Here is a 23,061-nt window from a genome sequence, read left to right as displayed (position 1 = left end):
AGTAAATAACTTCCATCCATCCTTCCATAGCAGTACCAAGTAAATCCAAAGCAAACCTCCTTCGCAGGTGACCTATCAATTAACGCCTGTGAATACCTAGGAGATGATAGACGATAAACGCACACAGCCATCCATTTCGAATCTTTTAATCTTGATTGCCACGATTTTCTGCCTTTTCCTTACCTTTTCTTTTTCCTGCTCTCTTTTTGATGGCTTTGCCATGAAGATCTCATCCCATTGATTTAACAAATCACGTGAAATCACTCCCTTCCCCTGTCATGCAACTGCATAATCCCCGCATCTGCGTATGAATTTTGAAGTCTCCGCTCTTTTAACGTCAATGAAGAATCCAATCCCATAACTGCAACCAAATCTCTATCTTCTCATTCTTTCATCCACGTCATCTCTCGCTCACCACTATTCTCCTCTTCCTCTTCCAAAATAATCGTCCTCCCATTCTCAAACCCACCAATAGCAACAGATTCCCAGGATCCCTCAATTGCCTCTCCATTCCCTTTCGAAATCTTCAGATTACTATTCTTCAAGCCCCGCTCATATAGTCACGCGCTCATTCTCCTCTCGCTCTCGGCACACGCCTCACATACTCCACCCCCGAAAACGCGCGTGTGACGACGCCAGCCATCGCCGGAGATTATCTCGCCGTTGACGACAGGGGTGTTGGTGAGGGGGTTGGGAGGCTTGGTGTAGGAACGACGACGGGGGGGGATTTCGGTGGGGGGAGCGGAGCCGCTTCCGCCTCCGTGGATGGGAGAGTAGGGGAGGGGTTCAAGGGGCGAGGGTGGCGTGAAGGGAGGTGGTGGCGGGAGACGAGAGAATGTTTTTGGGGAGCTGGAGATTGAGGAGGGGGAGGTGGTGAAATCGAAAGAAGACGAGGAGGTTCTTGAGAGAGCGAGGTTGTCGGTATCCAATTTGGGGGTTTCATCCATGTATGAATAGATGTTCACATCGGACTTTTCGAGAAGAGGGGTAGAGGGACGACTTGGTGGGAAATGATATTGTAATTTTGTTGTGGAGCTACGTTTCCTCCGTATGAAGATTGTGATGCAAAGAAAAACGACTCCGCTTAGGAATAGGTAAGGAGAGGGTATTTTGGAGAAGAAAGCATACGTGTATGCATGAGTTAGTCCCGTGATGGGCTCAGATACGACAGGCATGATGGATGAATGGTGAGCTGAGTCTCGTGATCTCTCTTGTAAAGTTGTCTCTATTGCCAGGGTGTTGACAAAAGATTAGAGGCTGAGAGCGTGGTGAATGAAAGGAGGTGAAGATGGGAGTATTAGATAACCAAATATGTGACGAAGTAGATGAGATATGCATCTGGACAAACACAGTCGGGAAGAAGGAGGCTTAAGTAGAGATTGGAACCGGGTACCCCAATATGGAATAATGGATTGGTTAGATTCTTCGCTAAGGTTACTTAGTAGAATCGAGGACAATAAAAGAAAAACAAACCAAAGTTACTGTCAGCAAAGTGATCTTACGCGCATGCAGGAGCATTGCAAAGTGTATGTATGTAAGGTAAATCCATTGGCATCCATGTGGAAGAGACTGTCAGGGACATGCAAGTAAATCCAAAGTACTCGTGAGATAGTTCCTTTTTGCCCTTTTTATTTTTAGTATTAGTGTAGTAATGATGAGGAGGCAATGCGATACATGGCTAGATTAGACGGGGGGCGTGTGAATGGAGCTTTCTGGTGGAATGCTTTAGAGAATCCTTGTCAGGCTTAAAGGATATGTCGAGACCTCCAACCCTGTTTCCGGGTTATGCAAAACACCCCACTATAATCCTAGCAAGGTCTTGCTTCAGCCCAACTGGGCAAGAAATTTGGGGAGAAAGCAGATTTTGGCTGCTGTTACTAGATGCTTTGTAGATTAGTTCGTTACCACGTTGCGATTCCCATGTTTTTCTTTTGCTTGTTTTCTTTTTTCCATTCTGCTTTGGTATAGGGTTAGACATGGATTCGATATATTTCGTTGACCGCAGAATCTCAATGATTACCATACATGCTGGGTACATATCTCCAAATCCCTTGTTGAGAAAGACGTCTATCTATTCATCAAATTGTACCTCATCCGTATCTCCACCTTTCCAACCTTCTGACCAGGACCTCTCCATCAATCACCGTCAGAAAAGTCACACGGAGAGGCCTCCCCAGTAAGCCAAAGAATGGTGGGAAGGGGTTCCACTCGTAAGGCTGCACGGAGGTGCTACTGTACCTACAGGCTACAAGGCTAGATATCCTTCGAATCCCTTCACGAATCCCGTGGAGCGATCTCCCGCTTAGTGTCCCAACATTTCTATCGCCAGACTGTCTCATTATGGTAAAGGCAGGACTTTATACAGTTTATACAGCTCTCCTCATCTCACGATTGACCGTCACAATACACCAAACTGGCAAAATCTGGCTATTTTCGGAGATTTACTGGTCTCAGATTTCGTGTGAATTTTACTTAGTAGGAATAAATAGGCTTAGAGCACTGAAAAGCACATGGCTTGGTACTTCACTGTACATAGGTACCATTATATGCCTACCTGAAGTACCGGTGTATTATCGCAGCGCATAGCATACCATTCATTTGTTCATCATCCTGAGAGAAGTGCGAATCAGATGAGGAATTAAACGTCAACAAACGCGGCTGATTGTGCCGCCGTATTTCGCACCAATCTCATGTCAATGGTGGGATGAGATGGATGGATGAGATGACGGTCGCTGGATTGTATATTTGCTGGGCTGGTAATGTTTTGTTGCACCATAGGGTTATTGTACGTACAAGACGTAAGCTCGGCGTTAGAACCAACAATCGGGAAGTTAGTGATGTTTATGGGATTGTGGATTTATTGACCGGTGAATGTCTGCCTGCATATAATATAGCAAGTAATGCAATGAGATATAGTGGTAATAGTTGGGAATTGTCATATTGTCTTGGTGAATATCCGTAGTTGGGAAGTAGGCCTTTTGAGAGACCCATGCCAAGCCCTACCTAGTATTATCTATGTTCTTAAGTCCTTATCCATTATCGACCTTGTAGAGCGCCATGCAATGCATACTTGCTTGTGGTACTGGCATTGCAGTTACCCCGTCAATTACCGATAGAGAGAGAGATGAGGTTGATCAAGGTGCAAAGAATCTATTTATCTAGAAACCAATACAATCTTACATCTTGTACCCTTTTGACGCTCGCTCATGGGAATTCCTGGGCGATGTAAAAGGGACGAAGGTCGTGTGAGTATTATTTTGTCCGAATTCAATTCTGCTTCCTACCTATACCCAGTAAGTATCCTTACTCATAATTCTCTTACTCGTAATATTCAGTTTGTGGTGAAGATGGAGAAAATGGAACGAGATTGATCTTGAGTTCAGCTCACATCAGCTTCGGTAGTCGACACTATCCTTCATTTTTGCGACGCCTTTCGGATAGCGCCTCGGGTAATTGCAGTTAAGGGTCACTGATTGGATCCAATTAATTACCTGGTGGGTATCTTTCAGCTGAATACGCACAGCGGATACATTTCTTAATGAATGCTTCTGATTTTACGAGTTTGGAGCCGATATACCAAGTTGATTTACCATTTATAAACTATGCAGTAGGGAGATTCCTTGCAAATAAAGTGGAAAGGCGGGATTTAATGTTCTCTGAAAAGTTTCAACCAGCCATAGTCATCATAATCGTCCGATGAGGCGGCTTTCAAAGTAACAATATGGTCTGTATTTCTGGGTAGATGAGTTGGGGGACGGCATTGATGGTTGGTACGAAATACGCGAATGGATAGATGAAGGGGTTGGTGTTAACAGATGAAGTTTAACAGGGAAACGCGGCTACGATAATGCAACCATAGATTTGGAGAAAATACGACCTTCAAACTGGCTCAGGTATGCCAAGGTCGGTATCAATGGTTGATCACTTGCTGAGGCCTTTCTGGCCCTTTCTGGGGTTACTTTCGAGGCATCTAACATTGAATAAACGTCAGTATGGAGGGACTGATTAGATCAGTATGTCGCCATCAATGTAACTGCCTCTTAACCTGAAATTACTTCGAATGTTCTAAAAAACCTCCACGTTTACTCATCATGATACCATCAATTCCAGATTATGCAAAGATCCACAGAATTGTAACTTTATCAAACAAGTTCAGCCGGTCATGTCATGCGGCTCTCTACATATTGCATATGTCGCTTGTTGGATTCCATCCATGTGTCATGTACAAAACGGACCATTGAACTGGTAGGCACGGTGGCATCGGACCGTCATCGGCTGAAGAGACATGCAATCTCGGAGAATCTATCAACTGATTCATACACATCGTCTTCGTACATCATACACGTACGTATTTCGTACTACCAGATTCCTTAGAGGGGCATTATAAGCATTGGGATACGATGCTCACGATCTCGGAGAACGTGAATTCGCCATCAATCTCATCGTAATTTGCCCCTCAGCGATTCATCCCGCGAAATAATTCCTTTTCGGGATTAGGAAGGAATTGGATCACGTGATTATATCCCTTGAACAATAATCCTTTGACTTGTCTCGCTGATTACCGAATCTTATGGGAGCCGCTACTACCATCAATCATATAGATAATAGGTACCGATCGAGAAGGATCAGTATACTCATCATCCTTTATCGCTATGCCCCGGGAGTCCCGTTCACAGCTTACCGTCAGAAACCCACCTGTTATCTTGTTGTGGATTTTAACTACACCCAGCGGGAATGTGTTGCGATATTTCTTTACGAAAGCGGGGCAATCAATATTTACCCTTGGGATGGTAAGGCATTGATCTGTCTCGTACGGGCTACCTAACGCACATATCTCCATCCATGGGTAGTCCATGAAGCATGATGTTTGACAAACTGCTACTCGAGGCGGAGATGTGACTGCCTTTTAAAAATGAAATGACGGCAATTGGGAAACATTCTGGGCTTCCGATGATATTGGATTGTGCTCATTTGAACAGTACGAATGGTGGCTGTTTGTATGAGAAGAGTATAGGTGACGTAGTACCTACAATATAGTCCTAAATATCAATATTATATTCGGTCTAAGGATCCAGCTATTCGAAGGAAAAAGTAATTCCTACATAAGGATCGCTATAAGGCTAGCTCTCTCGCTAAGTATACTATAATGCATAAATAAACGACAGAATGAAGGCCTTCATTCTGCCTGATATAGTTGTCGGGGGCCTGGATAAACTAAAATTTGTTTAGACAGGACTTTTGTCTTGAGATGAGGGGTGGCGAGAAGGAGTGGGAGTGGATAATACAGGTGTGATGATAGGAAGCAGTTGGTCTATATAGACATACTGCTAATAATTGCGCTATTATATCATCTTTTGTTCAATATTGGTAACTATGTCTTGTAAAAAGAGACCTCTGTATTTCCGAATTTCTAATATTCCTAAAGATGGGGGGCTAATATACTGATTCTGAATTCATGCTTTGAAAGTAATTTACAGAGAGAGCAATGAATGATCAAGATATAAACTATCTTTCTATCTTCCTATCACCTCCAGCAATCTATCTTTCACTTGACTCTCAAGCTTCCCTTCATCAGATCCCAGATATAAATCCACGTGGTCGTCACAGAAATTGAACTAGTGATTTTAGACAGTAGTAACTAAGTGATAGAATTGCTATTTGAGTTGAGCACAAAGCTCCATATACTAAGGGAATACATTCTGCTTTTACAGACCTTCGTTCCTTGTTCCATCATCGTTCCCATCATGTCCCACTGCTATATTCCAAATGAGACCGGTGGGATTCGGTAAGACATTCAAAACATTTGGCATCATGGGTTCCTACAATGATTAGCTAATCACTGAAATTAAGGTCCCCGTAGGTAGTCATATGTTTTGCTCTGGTCGTAACACAGAAACAGTAAAATCAATAACAGAAACAGAAAGATTTGCCAGGAGTGGCTAAGTGTTGTATCATGAAGATAGAACCAAGAACAGAGACAGAAAGATTTGCCAGTAGTGGCTAAGTGTTATATCATGACAGTTAAACTCGCTCTCATTGAATCCTTCTTGGTAGCCAGCCTGCTTTGCTGCACTGATCACGAAGGGGGACGACACCCAAAACCACAGGTTCCTTGTTGACAAAATATTATTTCTGCTCCGAATTGGCATGGGTCGGGACACTTCAAAAACGTTAGCAAGATCCGAAGAGCATTTGAGTACACAAAAGCAAGGCAACACATACCACAAAGCCACAGCTTCCACAGTTATTTTCGTCATTCCGAGTGTCGATGCAAACACCACTACAGAGTGTTTGTCCAGGAGGGCAGGCTGGGGCGCAAACACCGCCTACACACGCTGAACTCCCACACTTTAAGCAACACAGTATTAGTGAGGTTAGAGAGCACCGGGAAGACTCAAGGCCAAAACGACACGTACCGAATTGCCACATGATCCACAGTTGGCACTGCTGGTACTAGTATCAACACAGGTGCCACTGCACAATGCTTGCGCAGGATTGGCCGCAAGGGGACCACAGGTATAGCAAGGCCCTGCTCCTTGGGCGGCTTGCGATGTACAAGATCCGGGACTTGCGAAATTAGCTGCACACCACGTCGCGCAGACGTTATTTTGGCGGGTTGGAAGATGCGTTGCGAATGTGGTGATGCCTATGTCAAAAATTAATCAGAGATTTTGAACTTCTTGGTCATAACCAGAGAACTCACCGAACGCAAGTAAAGTGAATAGAAAAAGTCTAGCCATTTCGAGTTATTATCGAGTGTAGAGCCAGATAGTAGTACAGAATGGAGAACTATGTTGTGAAGAGCCAGGTGGTAGTATAGAATGGAGGAAGATGTTGTGCAGAATCAACTGTTTGTCTTCGGGAAACCGACCTTTATATATTCGAGTTGGTCCTCTACATACATTAATTACCCTAATACAGATGTAGCAAACAATTTATACGAGATATCATTTTCTACCCAATCCCTTGCCCATGTGTTCAGCTGTCAGTGCAACTTTGACACATATTCTTTTAGATGGACTGTGGAGTAATTTCGATGCACCTCGACTCAAGCCTCTACAACATATAGAGTGATGCGTAACAATACTTCAGCGGGCTTCAAGCGGGATTTCCTGCTCACAGAGATCTGGATTCTGTAAGTGCGGGGTCGTGAGACAGATCCGAAAGATGGATGTTAGAACCTAGCCTTTCAGATTTTGGGAAGTTGTTGAGAATACAAGTATCAACTCGGCTTTTAGAAGCCACTCATTCTGTTTAACCACAGCTAGCCCTATAATATTCACCGATCTAGCAGCTTATAGGTGACCTTACATATCTAGTAAGTATTCTACACATTATGCATATTTGAGGTTTCCTGTGCCGCCATCTCAGCTTTCTCCTGGATTCAATCTTCAGAGAATACAACTTAGCATATTAGTGCACAACAGTCGATTGGCCAAGTATGCAAGCATATAAGTAAAATTATATACGCCATGTTTAGATAATTTGTACCACTCTCATCAGCTTTGATCTCCCGAGAATACCACCTAATACGTCGGTGAATAGATATGTAAACAATTTGTGAAGTATACAAGTATGCACCACGATATATACCATTCCTTAGGTAACCCGTAATACTATCCCAGCTTTGCACCTGTTCATTCCCCGAAGAACACAACGTAATTTTTTAGAAAGAAAATAATGTTAAAGCATACAAAAGTATCAAAATTCATGTCTTGTCTTAGGTTACCTAGATCCCGCCTTTTTCTTCAATCTCTGGAAAATGCAATCGGGAATATTAACCGGAAAGATCTCTCGACCATCAGTCTTGCAGGCATATGGCTTAATGCCTAGGAAATGCAACGAAGTAAAGAATACTATGGGCGGCCAGCTAAACGAGAGGCCTCCCAGCCCAGCTGAATTTCGCGAATTTCAATGTGCTTAGGACCCTAAGAACTTGAAATTTTCTCTTTGGGAGACCACCACTTTATGGCAGCCTTTGGCCCCGCTTTGAGGTGCACCACCCCGCTTCTTGTAGTTCTCCTTCAATGATTGCCACGTAAAGCATGGCAAATACCGCCTGATCTCCTCCCAAGATTCTTCTTTTGGCGAACAAAGAGCTTGACTAATAGGTCTTGTTGCTCATCTGTAAAGTCTCCTCCTCGTGCCTCCGCGCTTGTTTCCACCTCGTTGTGTGCAGGTTCATCCTCGAAAATCTCTCACTTCGCTTCTACCATTTCCTCCTCTTAACATCTCTCCTCCGTCTCACCATCCTCATTAAATGTTCCAATCAAAGAGTACGAATCTGGCTCCTTGTTAGGTAGATTTACCTGATTCAATGATGTTCCAGAGTGCTGAAAAGAGTGTCAGGCTGGTCTTGGGTAGGCACAGAGGCTGAGGCATCCTGCCTGTGCAAAGGAAGTGGACGTGTATTGGAAGCGGAAGCGGAAGTGTATCAACGAAACAGCCGTCTTTGATATACCACCATCGTTCGTTGTCAGAAAGATAGCTTGAATACCTCAGGTCAAAGTCGGAAGTGGCAGTATCGACAGAGACATCGTCAACAAAAGCAGGCTGGAAAGAATAAACACTTGGCTTATCATCCTCGAGAATGAGCGGCCTATTATATATATAGTCAGAAGCGCTTATTCTATTTAGAAAACTTATATACATATATAGGTACCTATACATGCCTTGAGCGCCCCATTCATTTAGATAGTGTGCTTAGGATTCGAAGTCCCTACCACAATGTCCTTTTTGTAATGTATTGTACAGTAGGTTTTTGTTTTCTTTCTCGTTGCTATCGTAGACAGACTCGGTCTCTGTTGAAACTCTAACAGTTTACTTGCGATGTTTGAAAGTCAAGTATCTAAAAAATGAAACATACCTCGAACTCCGTTGCTTTGTTGTGTACTATCGACTGCTTCGTCTAGAGTCTCTTGATACACGGAACGGTGAGCACACAAGTAATTGGACTTATGGTGAACTCGAACACTTTTGACTTTTATTATGTATTCCTATTCACTCTTTATATCTACTCAAATTGAAGACATGATCTAAAACGCTATAGTTGCATTTCAATCAAAGGAATTTAAATCGATTAGAAAAAATATAAAGCAATGGTACTATAGTGGGCTAAATACTTATGGTCATTCGCCTACATTTGCACATTGATGAAGACATCCTCTTGAGGGAGTAATATCCTATTAATCATCGATAATCTCTTTAAGGCGGATACGAGTTGCTTCGCAAACGCACTCTTTCGGGATAATTATCAAGCCTCTCAACGTGAATGGGTAAGTTTGGTGCTTGCTCCAAGAATCCTGACGTGGCCGATATACCTACGTACGTACGTAAGATACAAAAGGATATCGTGATTGCTGCCGTATGCGCGGGGGCATGCCATGTGGAAGGCGAAATTCTATATCGAGGGAAGCTTCGAGGAAGTCTCGCATATTCATTCATGCAAAGAAAGTTCGTGTGAAAATTGTTGCCAAAGACAAGCCATTTCCAAATGCCAGTGGGATTTGGTTCTGTCATTTAAGACGAATGAAAAAAATTGAAATTATGGGGAAAATATGGGCAAAATAAGAAAGAATACTTTGAAGATCATGAATCTTGTTATATTGTGGCAAACGTTTGCTTTTTATTGCGCTCTTGATGAAGTGTAATCGATGATGTGAAGTGCCGGTAGGTAGGCAGGTAATGTCATGTCATAGCGAATAATTACGAGTCACGTGCTGAGCTAATGTTACCACGGACTCCAGCTCCATCCCAATTTCCTTTTCAGGTTTCGTAGAGGCTGGAACTTCGAAATGAAACACCACAATGCCAGAGAAACACGGTATGACAATGTCTTTGTAACTCAGCAATATTTCATTGTTTACATTGTTTGCATTGTTTACAATCAATGCCATCGAACATGATTTAGATCATATCGGCCGGAATCAAATAACCCAGAACGAATTCTTGAGTTGTTTGGTGAAGCATGAACGGAGATGTTTAAAGTCGTCTGAGGCGTAGTAGTCATTGAAACTGAACAGATGGAACTTGGGACGAGGAAGTCCTCCGTGCCGTGTACAAAACATCATTTCGTACACAGGTGCTGGTGACTACATTGACGATATCGTCACAGAATTAGTGTCGTGTAAGAAGCTGCAATGGTGAAGTAGCTGAGGTTCAAACTATTGTGGCTGATTCCAAATTTGCTACAGAGGAGTGTTTCCAAAACGTTGGGTTTTGTCGCCAACAATTCCAGTCAAGGCTAGGCCTGCGAACGGGTTTCCCCACTATTATTGTTCCCTGTGAAGAAACACACGGTCATTGGAGATTCACAATTTTAAAGGTGCATGTTCCCAGACAACCGCACGGCCTCCAGGAGATTTTGAGCATCTGCGGCAGCTAAGACCTTTGAGGCTATTGCTGCGATTTAGAGGCTGGTTTTTATTCTCGGTGTTTATGGAAGCTGGACATTGTTCATATCCCAGAAGCTGATTGTGATGTCGAAACAAGCTTAACTTCTATGACCATGCTCACTCGAAACAGGTAAGAAGCCAATAGCAACTTCCGAATCCCGATACTAGTCGTCTAGTTCTAGGAAAGAGCAAAGTCCAAACACTCAAAGCATCAGCCTTAGGGTTGGAGAAGCAAAGATGAAAGATCCGAGAGGCTCATCTCCATGAGATTCGAGATCATCCCCAGGTAATCTCACACCCCAGCATTGCATGATCGACCAAGAAACATCGTGTTTTGTCATTGGTTATTCTTGAAAATGTTAGGTCTCTCGAAAGAAAGTTCCGTCCTTAGTCTGAATTGTTCTGTGTGGAAAAATTGCAGATCGAAGCTCAAAGAATCCAGGTCCTTACTAAGTCATGACTGCAATAGCGAATCGTGGTCATATCTTGGACGTCTCGGACTAGTATCACCAAACCTCTTGGTTAGACGTATGTTTTTGAAACGTTTATGGAGAGAATATGGCCAAGCACACCAATGCAGTTCCTTGCTCGCCATCCGGTCTTTTCATTCAACCAAGCTTTTTGACTTCTGGCAGTAGTGAAATTTTGTATAAAGAACGTCCATTCTCCCAGTGGAATATCTTTTTTTCATCATCAGCATCTTCAGCATCTTTTCTTCACTTCACTTTATCTTACAATCTTTCCATCTTGCGCCGGTCGCTTCAAATTTAATTACACAAACTATCCTTTAATAATTTCCAAGTTCCTCAACTTTATAACCAACCAACCAACCAACTACCTTCAAAATGCAATATACTTCATCAATCCTTCTTTTGGCCTTCGCTGCCACCAATGTCCTCGCCCACGGTGTCGTCACTGAAGTCCAGGGTGCCAACGGTGTTAACATGCCAGCTCTCTCTGGTAAGTTTTTCTCATCTCTTGCTCATAGCTTCTTCTTTCTCAGCTTCATCCTATTAACACATTTATCTAGTCGCCGATGGAACTCCTCGTGATTGCCCAACTCCAGGTTGCGGTTCTGAGGCTGATACTTCCATCCTCAGAGCTAATGAGATGGGTACTTCCAAGGCTTCTGCTCTTGGTCGCACTTCCACTGGTCCAGTCAGCGCTGCCAAGATGATCTCCATGTTCATGGGAGGCGATGCAAACAGCACCGCCGCTGTTGCAGCTCGTGAAATTCACGCTGCCAGCATGCACAGACGCTCCCTCGTTGTCCGCGCCGCTGATGGTGGTGCCAAGACTCCATCCGGCACTTCAGAGACCGGTGTCAAGGCCGCTATGGGTGCCGGTGCCAAATCTGGCATGCCAACCTGTGCTGATGATGGAACTGTCAAGATGACCTTCCACCAAGTCAACCAAGATGGTGCCGGACCATTGACTGCAATGGTCGACCCCACTTCCGGTGGAACTGACCCAGCTGCTTTCAAGAAGGCTGCAGTTACCCAGAACGTTCCAGGTATCGGTATCGGTGGTCTTTCCGCCGCTCAAACCACCGATTTCCAAATGGCTGTTCAGATGCCAGCTGGTATGACTTGCTCCGGCTCTGTCGGTGGCGCCTCCAACGTCTGTGTTGCCAAGGTCCAGAACAGCGCTCTCGCTGGTCCTTTCGGTGGATCCGTTGCTTTCACCCAATCCGCTGGTGCCAAGAAGCGTGCGATCGAGTACAACCTCAGCAAGCGCCGCTTTGCCCGTGCTCTTGCTAACGAGTCCGAATAAGCATCTTCAGTATGCTAGAGATGGTCGATAGTGGGTAATGCACCCGAAGTGGTATGGAAATGGAACAAGATATAAGATTAATGGTTATTATTGGTTGATGAATGGCTCGGAATTCCCTTTGTGTTAGAAATTTCTTTTGTATTGTGGTGGACTCTTGCTAGCGATGGGGAATGAGATCTGCGATTTCTTCTCCAGAGTTAGAAGAGGGGGTGGTCCTATGATATTGTGATGATGAATTGACTTATACTTTCCTTATACACACAAAGTCCTTTCATAGATGCTGAGCACGCTCATTATTTAAATCCTAATTATGCTGATCAAAAAACGTTCTCTTTTCTTGCTTCTTATTGTGATCGTGATTTGATTAAACTTATAAGCGACACAGCTCTTTTTTGCTTATGTTCGCAGTATTTTGGAGTTTCTACACGACTCTCAAGAAGATTCAGATCATTTACATATGTATGAAGATTTCCAATGTCTCGCTTCTCAATACCCAGGACACAAATCTCCGATCATCAAAGTAATACCCAAATGATTATTCCACAGAGCATAGACACGGAATCAATCGCATGCCAAGGAATCCATCCCACGGTTATAGGACTCAATACTAAAAGAGCATCTGGGCTACTAAAACCGTAGACCTGTGTACATCATTTGATCTGAAACTTCCTTTATACATCCCTCAACATAAAATACATTCCACAAAATTACCTCCCAAAGCAGCAATAGCATAAAGGAGCTTGCCCCTTACCTTCACATATATACTAAAAACATCCCAACTCCTTCATCAAAAATCACATAGCAAGCTTCAGTGCAGTTGGTAGGCTAGCTTGGATCTTTTCATGTCTTGGAAGGGTGATATTGAAGGGAATATATGATGAACGAAGGAAAAAGTTGAGTGTACAGTTATGAATACTTAAATAGGTAGGTATCGTTATCTCTGATCATCGGATAAACTTTTGGAAATGAGCCATCAGAGGGGAACTTGCATTATTGCAGTGTGTCTCTTTTGGAACCGACGTACGCTGATTACCGTAAATTTGATTTTCATAAGGTATGCATCCATATTCTACGAAGACAAAAGAGGAAACTCGGGTCTCATCCGATCGGCGTCACTTTTTCATTTTCAAATTAAGGTGTAGAAAGGAAAGCGTTCCGAATCAGATGCGTGCCTCTGACATACTCGTCCCACTGGCCCTGCAAGTTACCGATATCTTACACATGGATCCTTCGGCAGTATTCCGGTTTAGATGATGGACAGCTTGAGCTCAACATATCAGATTGATCTTTCCAGAAGTTGTGGTATGTCAATCACGGTAGCATGCAGAAGTGTTATCTATACATGTAAATTGATCGATACACAACATCAGATTAACCGTGAGGCTTGAATGCATTGAAACGGCCCGCGAAAGAATGTTGCCACAACCCCTCGATTCCAGCACGTGAACCTCGTGCCAAATTTAGAATCTTGGCATGTTTTTGTCTCACAAGTTTGCAACTTTCTTCACAGTCAATTGCAATAATTTCACCTCGGGTTAGATATTATGTCGAGCACAGCATCATTATCATCTTGATTCATTTGTGACACGAAGTTTGAAATGATGCTATCCTGTTACTTGCCTAGCGATGATCCGTTCCACTTCCCCTTTTATTTCATACCCCCAAATTTCACTTCTTTTGCTCATGATTTCGTGTGGCTCCATGTGGCTCGCCTACAACTACAATACGAAGGTATCACGGACAATACTAAGAACACCTGCCACAAACATCATGTACTCATATTTCTGAATTGCGTTGAAGTTTTGATGCTTTTGAATCTTATTTCCATTTCCTAATTGATCTTAAACAAGTAGTCTAGGTCAAATTTGACTGTGAACAACTTATCCTTGATTCATCTGATCATTTGGTGCTTAAAATTTCGTGCTAGTGTGGTCTATTTCGGTAAAATAGAACAATACTAAGGAGAGTCTCCATTGTTCTCAACTGTGATATCGACTGTGATGTTATCGAGACCTTGATCCTGGTCAGATTTATTTTATATCCACAATACTATAGCAAAGTAATGCACTTGCTATTATTTAGAGACAGTGTCGTTACAAGCACGACTTGTCATCTTTTAGGTGGTTCAAGAATTTCTAGAGGCATTTTGGATATAAACTTCCCTCCCCTCCTATAATCAGTGTGTCATCTCGAACCTTCAGCATCTCCGAACGTTCCACACAATAGTTCTATCATAGCTATCTTTGCTAGGCAAAAAAATTGCCTTCTACATTACTCCTTCAACACACCTGCTACTTTGATACCTTATCATACCGACGATTCACCACGCCCTGGAAAAGTCTAAAGTAAGGATGGCTTCCAACAGTTCGAACTTCGATCCATTCACCCAGAGCATTACCATTCTCATGGCCGATGGCGTTACGACTGTGTCTATCACCCCAGTCGACATCGACTTTTTCTACTACTACAATGTGGCTAGTTGTATCAACTATGGTGCTCAAGCTGGAGCTTGTTTATTGATGTTCTTCGTCGTCGTCGTCCTCACCAAGGCTGCCAAGCGCAAATCACTCCTCTTTGTCCTCAATACCCTCTCACTCATTTTCGGGTTCCTTCGCGCCATGCTCTATGCCATCTATTTTCTTCAAGGCTTCAATGACTTCTACGCCGCTTTCACGTTCGATTTCAGCAGAGTGCCACGATCGTCGTATGCTTCTAGTGTCGCTGGCAGTGTCATTCCTCTCTGTATGACGATCACAGTCAACATGTCTTTATATCTTCAAGCTCACACTGTTTGTAAGAACTTGGATAATTTATATCGAATTATCCTCACCACACTCTCTGCTATCATTGCCCTACTAGCAATTGGCTTTAGGCTCGCCGCAACGGTCGTCAATTCAGTGGCCATCTTGGCAACATCTGCTTCGTCCGTGCCAATGCAATGGCTAGCCAAAGGAACCCTTGTAACGGAGACAATCTCGATATGGTTCTTCTCTCTCATATTCACTGGAAAATTAGTATGGACTCTCTACAATCGTCGAAGAAACGGATGGAGACAATGGAGCGCCGTGCGAATTCTTGCTGCTATGGGTGGTTGCACCATGATTATACCTTGTGAGGATTTAATGCCATGATCCGATGGAAATGCAAGCTAACATCAAACAGCTATCTTTGCCATCCTCGAATATGTGACACCAGTTTCATTTCCAGAAGCAGGCACTATTTCCCTTACATCAGTCGCACTTTTACTTCCCATTTCTTCACTTTGGGCCGGTATGGCGACAGACGAGGAAACGTCTACTATCGACGTGTCCAACCTCACTGGTTCACGCACAATGCAAGGTTCACAGAGCGGAAATTTCTCACGAAAGACATATGCCAGCGACACCACCGCACAATCCTCTCGACTTGATTTTACATCCAGAAAAGGAAGCAATGCCACCATGATGAGAAAAGGTAGCAATGTCATGGACCAAGTCACCACAATTGACTGTATTGTCGAGGATAATATGGCAAATCATGCTCCAAGAGATAGCACGGAAATGGATCTTGAAGCCATGGGTGTACGCATTAATAAATCGTATGGAGTTCAGAAGGCATGAGTGGGTTCAAGTACAGTTACGCATGATATATACCCCTAATTTGATGAGGAAAATTGATTGGACAATTTCATGGAGGTGACGTCTGGAAATACGGTGGTAATGAGCATTAATTGAGAGGATTTGCACAGGTGCGAAGCTAGTCAGACATATTTTTTTCTAATTTCTTCGAATGTATTTACGCAAATGAATATATTGTATTAACTAATAGGCCTCTTGAGAATGGGATCATTATCACACGTTAAGGTTTCCTTTGAGATGATGTCGCACTTTTCACCTTGTTAGTTTTGGCAAGTGCCAAACGCGATTGTAGTCTATAGTGACTTTACATCAGAGATGGAAGGAGCATTTCTCATCACCACATGGTATTGCCTCTTGAATCAGACACACAAGATAATATTGCAACTTCAAATCGTCATTCGTTCAGCTGCCTTCTCGTACAACATACCTATTTTACTGCTTTACGCCAGTGATCATATCATACATAGTATTCCTTGCTATTTGATTTTGACTTCAAGTATTTACTCGGTCAGTGGATGTGGCAAATATGGCTTACCATGGATCATGGGGACGTGGTCGTAGCATTTATGGCCATAATAGTGTTCGTTCGAATGCTAAGATATCTACCATCGGGAGATCAAGATCCAAAGCTTCTTCTCTAGACGGCCAAATGATTCCTGATCGTGGGCGGAGTAGTAGGGATAACAAACCCTTTTATCGGTAAGGCCTCTTCGACACACTGATTTAATAAGTCAACGGGTCTAGTATCTTTTATACCATTCCAAAAAGTACTAACGACATAAATTTATCAGCTCAAAACCTGTCGTCACATCAGCTCTTCGATGTCTAGTCGGCAAATTCGAAGCTATGGACGCTTTAAGTCTTCCCATCCAAGACTTCACACTCCAACCCGCACCATTACACTCAGCACGAAACTCTCCTCGAAAAAGAAGCAGGACACGAGATTCTTCACAAAAAAGACTATCCACCATTTTAAGTCCGACTACTAGGGATTTGTCTAGAGATGGCGATGTTTTCATTGAGGAATACATGAGGAATAATACATGGGGAGGTACACCTAGTAGTACTAAATCAACACTTCTCCGATCTCAGAAAAGGCAATTCCAATCGAGACAACTGAGAACTCCACAGCAGCCGGGAAAAACTGTAAAGACACCGTCGAAGAGTGAAAATAGGATGGTTTCCTCAAGATCTACCCCGAAGAACATGAGTGGTAAAAAACCCGAAACTCCAGCCTATACACTCCCGAAAAAGTCTCCAAATAAGAAAATCGGAAACATGATTAAAGACCGAATACGCTTCTTTGACGGAAGTCCAGACGAGAAACTTCCCTCGAGCCCCGCAAAATCAAGTCCTTCAAAAAACGTTCCATCTTTACTTGCTCCAGCTCATCATGTCAATCGTAATAATGGATCTCCCTCAACTTCCTACACCACCGCTATTGAAACACCAACAGTTAAATCAGCAATGAGAGGCTCGTCAAACTTCTCTAGAACATCTGAAGTGGCCAAAGAGAAAAGTACTACGATCTCTTCAGCTCAAAAAGCGCAATATACGCCGGTATCTCATAGAAAACAACGCAATTTTTTCGGAGAGGCAGTTCAGAATCCTTTCTTGGCTTCTCAGGGGAGTTCGGAAAAGACAAGATCTTCAAATACGGTCTCGCCTCATACCTCTCCGACGAGACCACAGGGATTCAAGAGACTGAAGTCAGAAACTAAAGGTAGGTTGATTGATTTAAATGGATTTCTCGAGATATGTATCCAGGATCCTTGTGGTTCCTAACTAACTTCTATTGCAAGTAGACATTAATTCACGTGGAAGTTCCCTAGCCCGCTACGAAACCAACGTCACTCCAACCCGCGGCCCCTCCCTTCCCAAAATCACCCGCCCAAGAGGACGAACGATCCCCGGCCGCAAAGATCCCAAAACAGGTATACAAAAAGATGTTGATACGCGACGAAGCCAAATTAGCGAGAAAATCGAAGCCATCTATCAAGCCAAAAACGAAGCCCGGAAAAGCAAAGGTAAGGATACTAAAACTGCTCTCCAGGAAAACCATGCAGTGTCTTCCATGCCGAAACATGTCGAGAAAGATGATGTGAGACAACCCCAACGGATAAAAGATACGTCGTCTTTTCGATCGAAATCGAAAGTCGCGGATATGAGAATGAGGTTTGACGGCGGTGCATCGTTTGCCGGAACTGTGTTACCAGGTTCTGCATCAAGAGATGCGGGACCAAGAATTGTGTCTCCAGTCAAAGGAGAAAATCCTGCAATTATCCCTGTTCCTCCGCCGGCACCACCACCTCCTGTCTTTTCGTCACCCATTCGTAGGAAAAGTATCCTTAATCCTGATACTCCTCAAGATCTTGCCCCTCTCCCCACTCAAAGACGAAATCAAATAAGTCACAAATCTTCCGAGCTTACTTCCTCACCGAGGAAAAATGTGCTTTCAGAAACGATCATGCAGAGAGTATCCGTTTTACCCTTGGAATCTACTGAGAAGATACCAATACAGAGACGTCAGCAGACACCAGCGCCTATGAATGAATCACCCGTAGCTCTACAGCCTGAGAAGAGTGCGCTTCAGACTTGGCCGCGCTCTGGGATTAAAAAGCCGAAACAAGTAAGAAATGGATTGATAGCGGAGAAAATGAGGTTGTTTGAGGATATTTCGAGGACGGGGAACAATGATGAGAGTATCGCTCCTAGTCCTGGGAAGGAACAAGAGGATGGGGAGAGTGAGAAACAGAGACTTGCGATTGATAGTGGTAAAATGAGAATGAGAACAAAAACGTTGATTGAGGGGAGGAAAGAGAAATTCGAGATTAGTCCACGGAGAGATGGAGATGAAGATGGGGAAGTGAGGAAGGGGAGAATCAATCCGGTTTTTCCAATGGCTATTGTGGCGAATGATGAATGGAAGGGGAAGGGGAAGGACAAGGGAAAAGAAAAGGAGGGGCCTGTAAAAGATAAACATGAGGATGTTGGCATCCAAATTGTTGAAGTATCTTCATCACCCCCACCGACAAAGTCAAGAGAGAGGTTAGGGAGCAGAGGACCAAGAATAGGAAGTAGAGGCCGTGTGGTTGGTCAATGGAATGAAATTTTCCCGGCGGGTGGTGGGGATAGGGATGGAGATGCATTAGCGCATTTACCTCTCAAAAGGGGATTGAGAGATGCGAGAATGCATATGGGTAGAGATGGGAGTCGTAGTATTGATTGGGATGAGGTGGAACGAGAACTTGGGGAGAAGGGAGGATGGAGAGATGAGGATCTGGATAGGTTGGTGGGATGGGGAGAAAAGGAGAAAAGAATTGATGGTTTGAGAGGGGGAAAGGGGGTTAGTGTCAGTGTTAGGGTGAGGGAAGGGAAGCTGATGGGAAGATGAGACGAGAGGAAGATGGAAGAGATGAGAGTGAGAAAAGAGATATAATGGTGGTTAAAGAAGCGGAATGTGGATTATCGGAACCGAAACCGTTGAGGGCGGTGGAAATGAAGAGAATGGTGGAGATTTGTAGGGATAGGGAGAGAGTTGGAGAAAGGGAGAGGAGTAGAGGGAGGAAGTTGGAGAGGAGGAAATGACTAGGAAAGGAGAACAGATTGAGAGAATACTATTAGGTGTTTGTGAATGGACGGAGAAAGAATCAAATGTATAATGCTTTGAGGCATTTTAGTTCGGGGGAAATGGTTAGTCGAATGGATGATGAGGGTGAGGGTGCGGGGGTGGTATAGGATATCCTTCCACTGTTCTGGTTAAGTAGGAAATGAAAGTAGAGATAGAAGGAGAGTATAGATGACGACGAGTTAAAATCCATAGAAATTAGAATTAGAAGAAATTAAAACCAGGGTACTATTCGGAAAACCTACGATGAGTATAGAGTGCAGTCGTATCCACTTGAATGATTCCGATCTGACATTGTCCAATGAGATACGGGGTGAATCAAAATGGGACGTTGGATGATAGTTAATTGTGCTCCTGTTGGTATGGAAGAACTAGGTACCTAGGTATAAAATACAGCAAAGTCCCTTGCTTTTACTGCCCTTTGAAAGGGAAAGGCATCAAAGGACTCCATTTCAGATGTGCAACAAATCTTTCGGTCGTACTGATTTTGTATGGAAGAGTTGGATATACAACAATACCACTCACTCACTTTGCTTACTGCCACATGAGACAAAAGGCAATAGGGGATTGGAATCAGACATGCAACAAAACTTTTGGATTGCACAATTTGACCAATAGGCGCAGAGTAGACCGCAATATCAAGAACCAGTATTTCAAGGAAACATTTCAGAGAAACATTTCAGAATTGGGTATAGAAACAATAACGACAAGCTTTCAAACAGCAAAGATTGCAAAAGAACTCCCCCATGTATCAACCGCCCCGCTAAGATAATCCCCAAGAATATACCGACCAAACTCCATGGCCACTCACTTGACCCATGCGTGCCAATTACTCTCGTTGTTATTCGACATCATCTGCCACCTAGGTTGGCTTTTCACTGATTGCTTCCTTGCTCCGCACACTACCACCGTCCTCACTCATTCCTTCCAGCTTCAGACTCGTTCCTCTACTACTTCTAGCCCCAATGCTTACTCCGGTACCTTTTCTCTCGCTCAATGCTTTGGACCACCTCTTCTGGTTCTTTCCGCCCTCGACCATTTCATCGAACCCAAGGACTTCTCTGATCTCTGGAATTTCCGCATGATCTCTGGTGTTTTTCATCCTGTGACACCAGGTGATTCTCTTCTCTTCATAGCCTTCATTTTCTCCTATCTTATCACCATTTCCCAGAATTCCACCGCTCGCATGCATACCAACGGGCCCATCAGCAGGTGAAGTGATCGGAGTAGCCATTCGCACTGGCTCGAAAAGGAATTCTCCGCCGACTTGTTGGTAATCACCTCCTTGAAACAGTTTGCCGCCTTTGATTTGTTTGAGACTTTGTAGTACGCTCTGTCCGATCCCCATGAGAGTACCTCTGCGCTGATATTCTGGTCTGGTGCCGAGATTCAATGTGCGCATCATTCCCAACTCATCGTATAGCTTCTTTGTAGGATCCGCATATATTGGGAATGGACAATTTGTAGCTTCTTGGTACATGGGGATTAGAGATGGACTGCCGCAACCAACGACGGCGATAAAGGTGGGAGTATGGAGTTGAAGGAGGGAATCTTCGGTGATGGATGCTGCGAGGGTTCGAAGGTATTCTTGGCAGTTCTGGTAGAAAGCGTAAACGTTAGGTTTGAGTTGAACTTTACAGCTAGGGTGATAGTAGGGCGACAGCTTACCCCGCAAAAGAAATGACGGATGAATATAACCAAGACTCTTCTTGCTACATTCGGGCCTGAGTATAAACTTTTGAAAGGTCTAGTTTTGCCATCCCTATCTAGGACGATCATACTCTCAACTTTCTTCAGCACCTCTTGGGAGGGTATATCATTATTAGTATTGACGTCCCCAACAAATTCCACGGAAGGATCGACGCCATCGAATGAAGTATCTATTGAGGTCTTTGGAGGTGTAGCATTTGGCTGATCCATGATTATTGTATGGGCTGAATCTTCGAATGTCTTTTCATTCAAGCCTTTCTCTGTGGAAGAATTAATGGTAATTCGATTCGCAGTGGGTGAATTAGACAAGATGACCATAATTTCATTCGATTCGTTTGCGCCGGTTCTTCGGATTTGTCTTCGTCACTGATTCACGATCGTTTAATTTTATCGAGGCTTAGACCTTTGAGCTGGCTCGGGTTTGAAGTATGATGAGTAAAGTGAATGATATACTTGTCGTCGGGTTCATAAATCCGTATACATAATCTCTTTTTTGGAATCTGTATGATAAACTGTCATATATAATTTCCTATTAGTTCGTTCAATCCTCCTACGTGTCAGAGTATCAGAATATCTGTGTCAGGTCTCAGACTGGTTTCAAGGACAGCCAGCCGTGGATAGCTTCCTTCCCTTCTCTCGTCGAGCTTCATACTAAACAAGTTTGATTGGAGTAGACGACGTAATTGTGGATGATTCACCTGGGCGTTAACGAATAAGGTTATCAGATTCAGTAAAACTTGAATAACGGAGCATCTCTTAGCAAGAAATAGATCTTGATATACTGGATCTGTTGGACGTGCTCATCGGTGTTATGTTTTGATTTGGAAATTTTAGGGGTCACCGGTAGGTCACTGGTGCCACTGAGTGGGTAGACCTCGGATGGTGACAAATCTGGCACGATTTATGATTTATGGGGCTTATCTAACTGGGCTGAGTGAACACTTGAGGTATGGCATTCCAAAGTTTGAGGAATATCTGGAATATCTTATAGCCATACTTCTTTCTCTTTCTCTTCTTCTTCGTATATATGGGCAGATCAATACAAAGCAACAGATACATAATGAACGGCAGACATGGTAGAGGATGAATCGTCGTCCAATCTACGAATACGATGAAGCAGAGAAACAAAGAAGAAAAATCAACCATGACGCTTCGTGAAGTTTTATCATCACACACTTATTACTACTTTGCCCAACAGACATGACCAAACAAGAAGATGGATGATCTTTGATCTGTTTTCAGCCTGCTGGTACGATCCTACAAACAATAAGTAAAATCGAATAAAAGCAAGGAAATCAGGGGGACAAAAGTACAGCTCCCGTAAAGCATTACTATTACACATTTTATCTAAGAATAAGAAAGATTGTCGAGCTGCGTTTTGTGCTACAGAGTACAGTCGATCGCTCGCCGGGGAGTAGACGAATAGGCATGTATGGAAATGATCCGACCGGTGAGCTCTTTTGCGGCCTTAATATATCATTCAGTTACATGAGTTACAAGATGAGCCATTGGGGTTCACACCCAGGTAAACTTACAAATTAAATGTCGTGTCACTCTCTGTACCTACAAAGCATAACATAACGTCTGAAAAGTTTCACAACGTTGTTGAACAAACCAAGATGAGGGGATGAATGAGGGGAGGAGGATTCCCGCCATTCATCTCATCCTTTAAGCTTATCATGATTGGGGGGGGATCACTGGTGGATGAGATATATCCATTCTCTTCCCAATTGGTTGTACCTGCATTTATTGAAAATCTTCCGATGAGTGGCTGTGCTTCCAGCTGTGTACCCTTGAATTCTGCATCTGTTGCCTAATATTGATTCAGATATCAGACTGAGAGAGACCCTATCTCATCATCTTCAATTGAATGTTGCAATCATCCTTTTCCTTGGTCAAAGTTTATTAATCTGGACCACTTTGGGAGCCACTTTGGGGG

General features: G+C 43.5%; 6 protein-coding genes across 6 annotated transcripts; 3 read left to right on the top strand and 3 right to left on the bottom strand.

The window, feature by feature from the left end:
* Positions 1–560: 560 nt before the first annotated feature.
* On the bottom strand, positions 561–1,175 carry EAF02_005241 (uncharacterized protein; the record flags this gene model as incomplete). The annotated part of the gene is made up of 1 exon (XM_038901289.1): positions 561–1,175. One exon carries the CDS (start codon positions 1,173–1,175, stop codon positions 561–563), a length of 615 nt encoding a protein of 204 aa, XP_038758629.1.
* A 4,901-nt stretch (positions 1,176–6,076) lies between these two features.
* Positions 6,077–6,740, bottom strand: EAF02_005240 (uncharacterized protein; the record flags this gene model as incomplete). Its single annotated transcript, XM_038901288.1, has 4 exons — positions 6,077–6,160; positions 6,223–6,348; positions 6,417–6,646; positions 6,704–6,740. 4 exons carry the CDS (start codon positions 6,738–6,740, stop codon positions 6,077–6,079), a joined length of 477 nt encoding a protein of 158 aa, XP_038758628.1.
* Positions 6,741–11,239: 4,499 nt separating this feature from the next.
* On the top strand, positions 11,240–12,167 carry EAF02_005239 (uncharacterized protein; the record flags this gene model as incomplete). The annotated part of the gene is made up of 2 exons (XM_038901287.1): positions 11,240–11,354; positions 11,425–12,167. The coding sequence occupies 2 exons, from the start codon at positions 11,240–11,242 to the stop codon at positions 12,165–12,167; spliced, it is 858 nt and encodes a 285-aa protein (XP_038758627.1).
* Positions 12,168–14,518: 2,351 nt separating this feature from the next.
* EAF02_005238 (uncharacterized protein) lies at positions 14,519–15,766 on the top strand (the record flags this gene model as incomplete). Its single annotated transcript, XM_038901286.1, has 2 exons — positions 14,519–15,278; positions 15,330–15,766. The coding sequence occupies 2 exons, from the start codon at positions 14,519–14,521 to the stop codon at positions 15,764–15,766; spliced, it is 1,197 nt and encodes a 398-aa protein (XP_038758626.1).
* A 544-nt stretch (positions 15,767–16,310) lies between these two features.
* EAF02_005237 (uncharacterized protein) lies at positions 16,311–19,372 on the top strand (the record flags this gene model as incomplete). Its single annotated transcript, XM_038901285.1, is given in 4 exon segments — positions 16,311–16,483; positions 16,576–17,507; positions 17,590–19,130; positions 19,148–19,372. 4 exon segments carry the CDS (start codon positions 16,311–16,313, stop codon positions 19,370–19,372), a joined length of 2,871 nt encoding a protein of 956 aa, XP_038758625.1.
* A 902-nt stretch (positions 19,373–20,274) lies between these two features.
* On the bottom strand, positions 20,275–21,332 carry EAF02_005236 (uncharacterized protein; the record flags this gene model as incomplete). The annotated part of the gene is made up of 2 exons (XM_038901284.1): positions 20,275–21,009; positions 21,081–21,332. 2 exons carry the CDS (start codon positions 21,330–21,332, stop codon positions 20,275–20,277), a joined length of 987 nt encoding a protein of 328 aa, XP_038758624.1.
* Positions 21,333–23,061: the final 1,729 nt, after the last annotated feature.

This window comes from Botrytis sinoallii (assembly GCF_014898435.1).
Source record: "Botrytis sinoallii strain Bc 23 chromosome Unknown BSIN_008, whole genome shotgun sequence".
Taxonomy (NCBI): Eukaryota; Fungi; Ascomycota; class Leotiomycetes; order Helotiales; family Sclerotiniaceae; genus Botrytis; species Botrytis sinoallii.
This window is presented reverse-complemented; position numbering and strand designations above follow the sequence as displayed.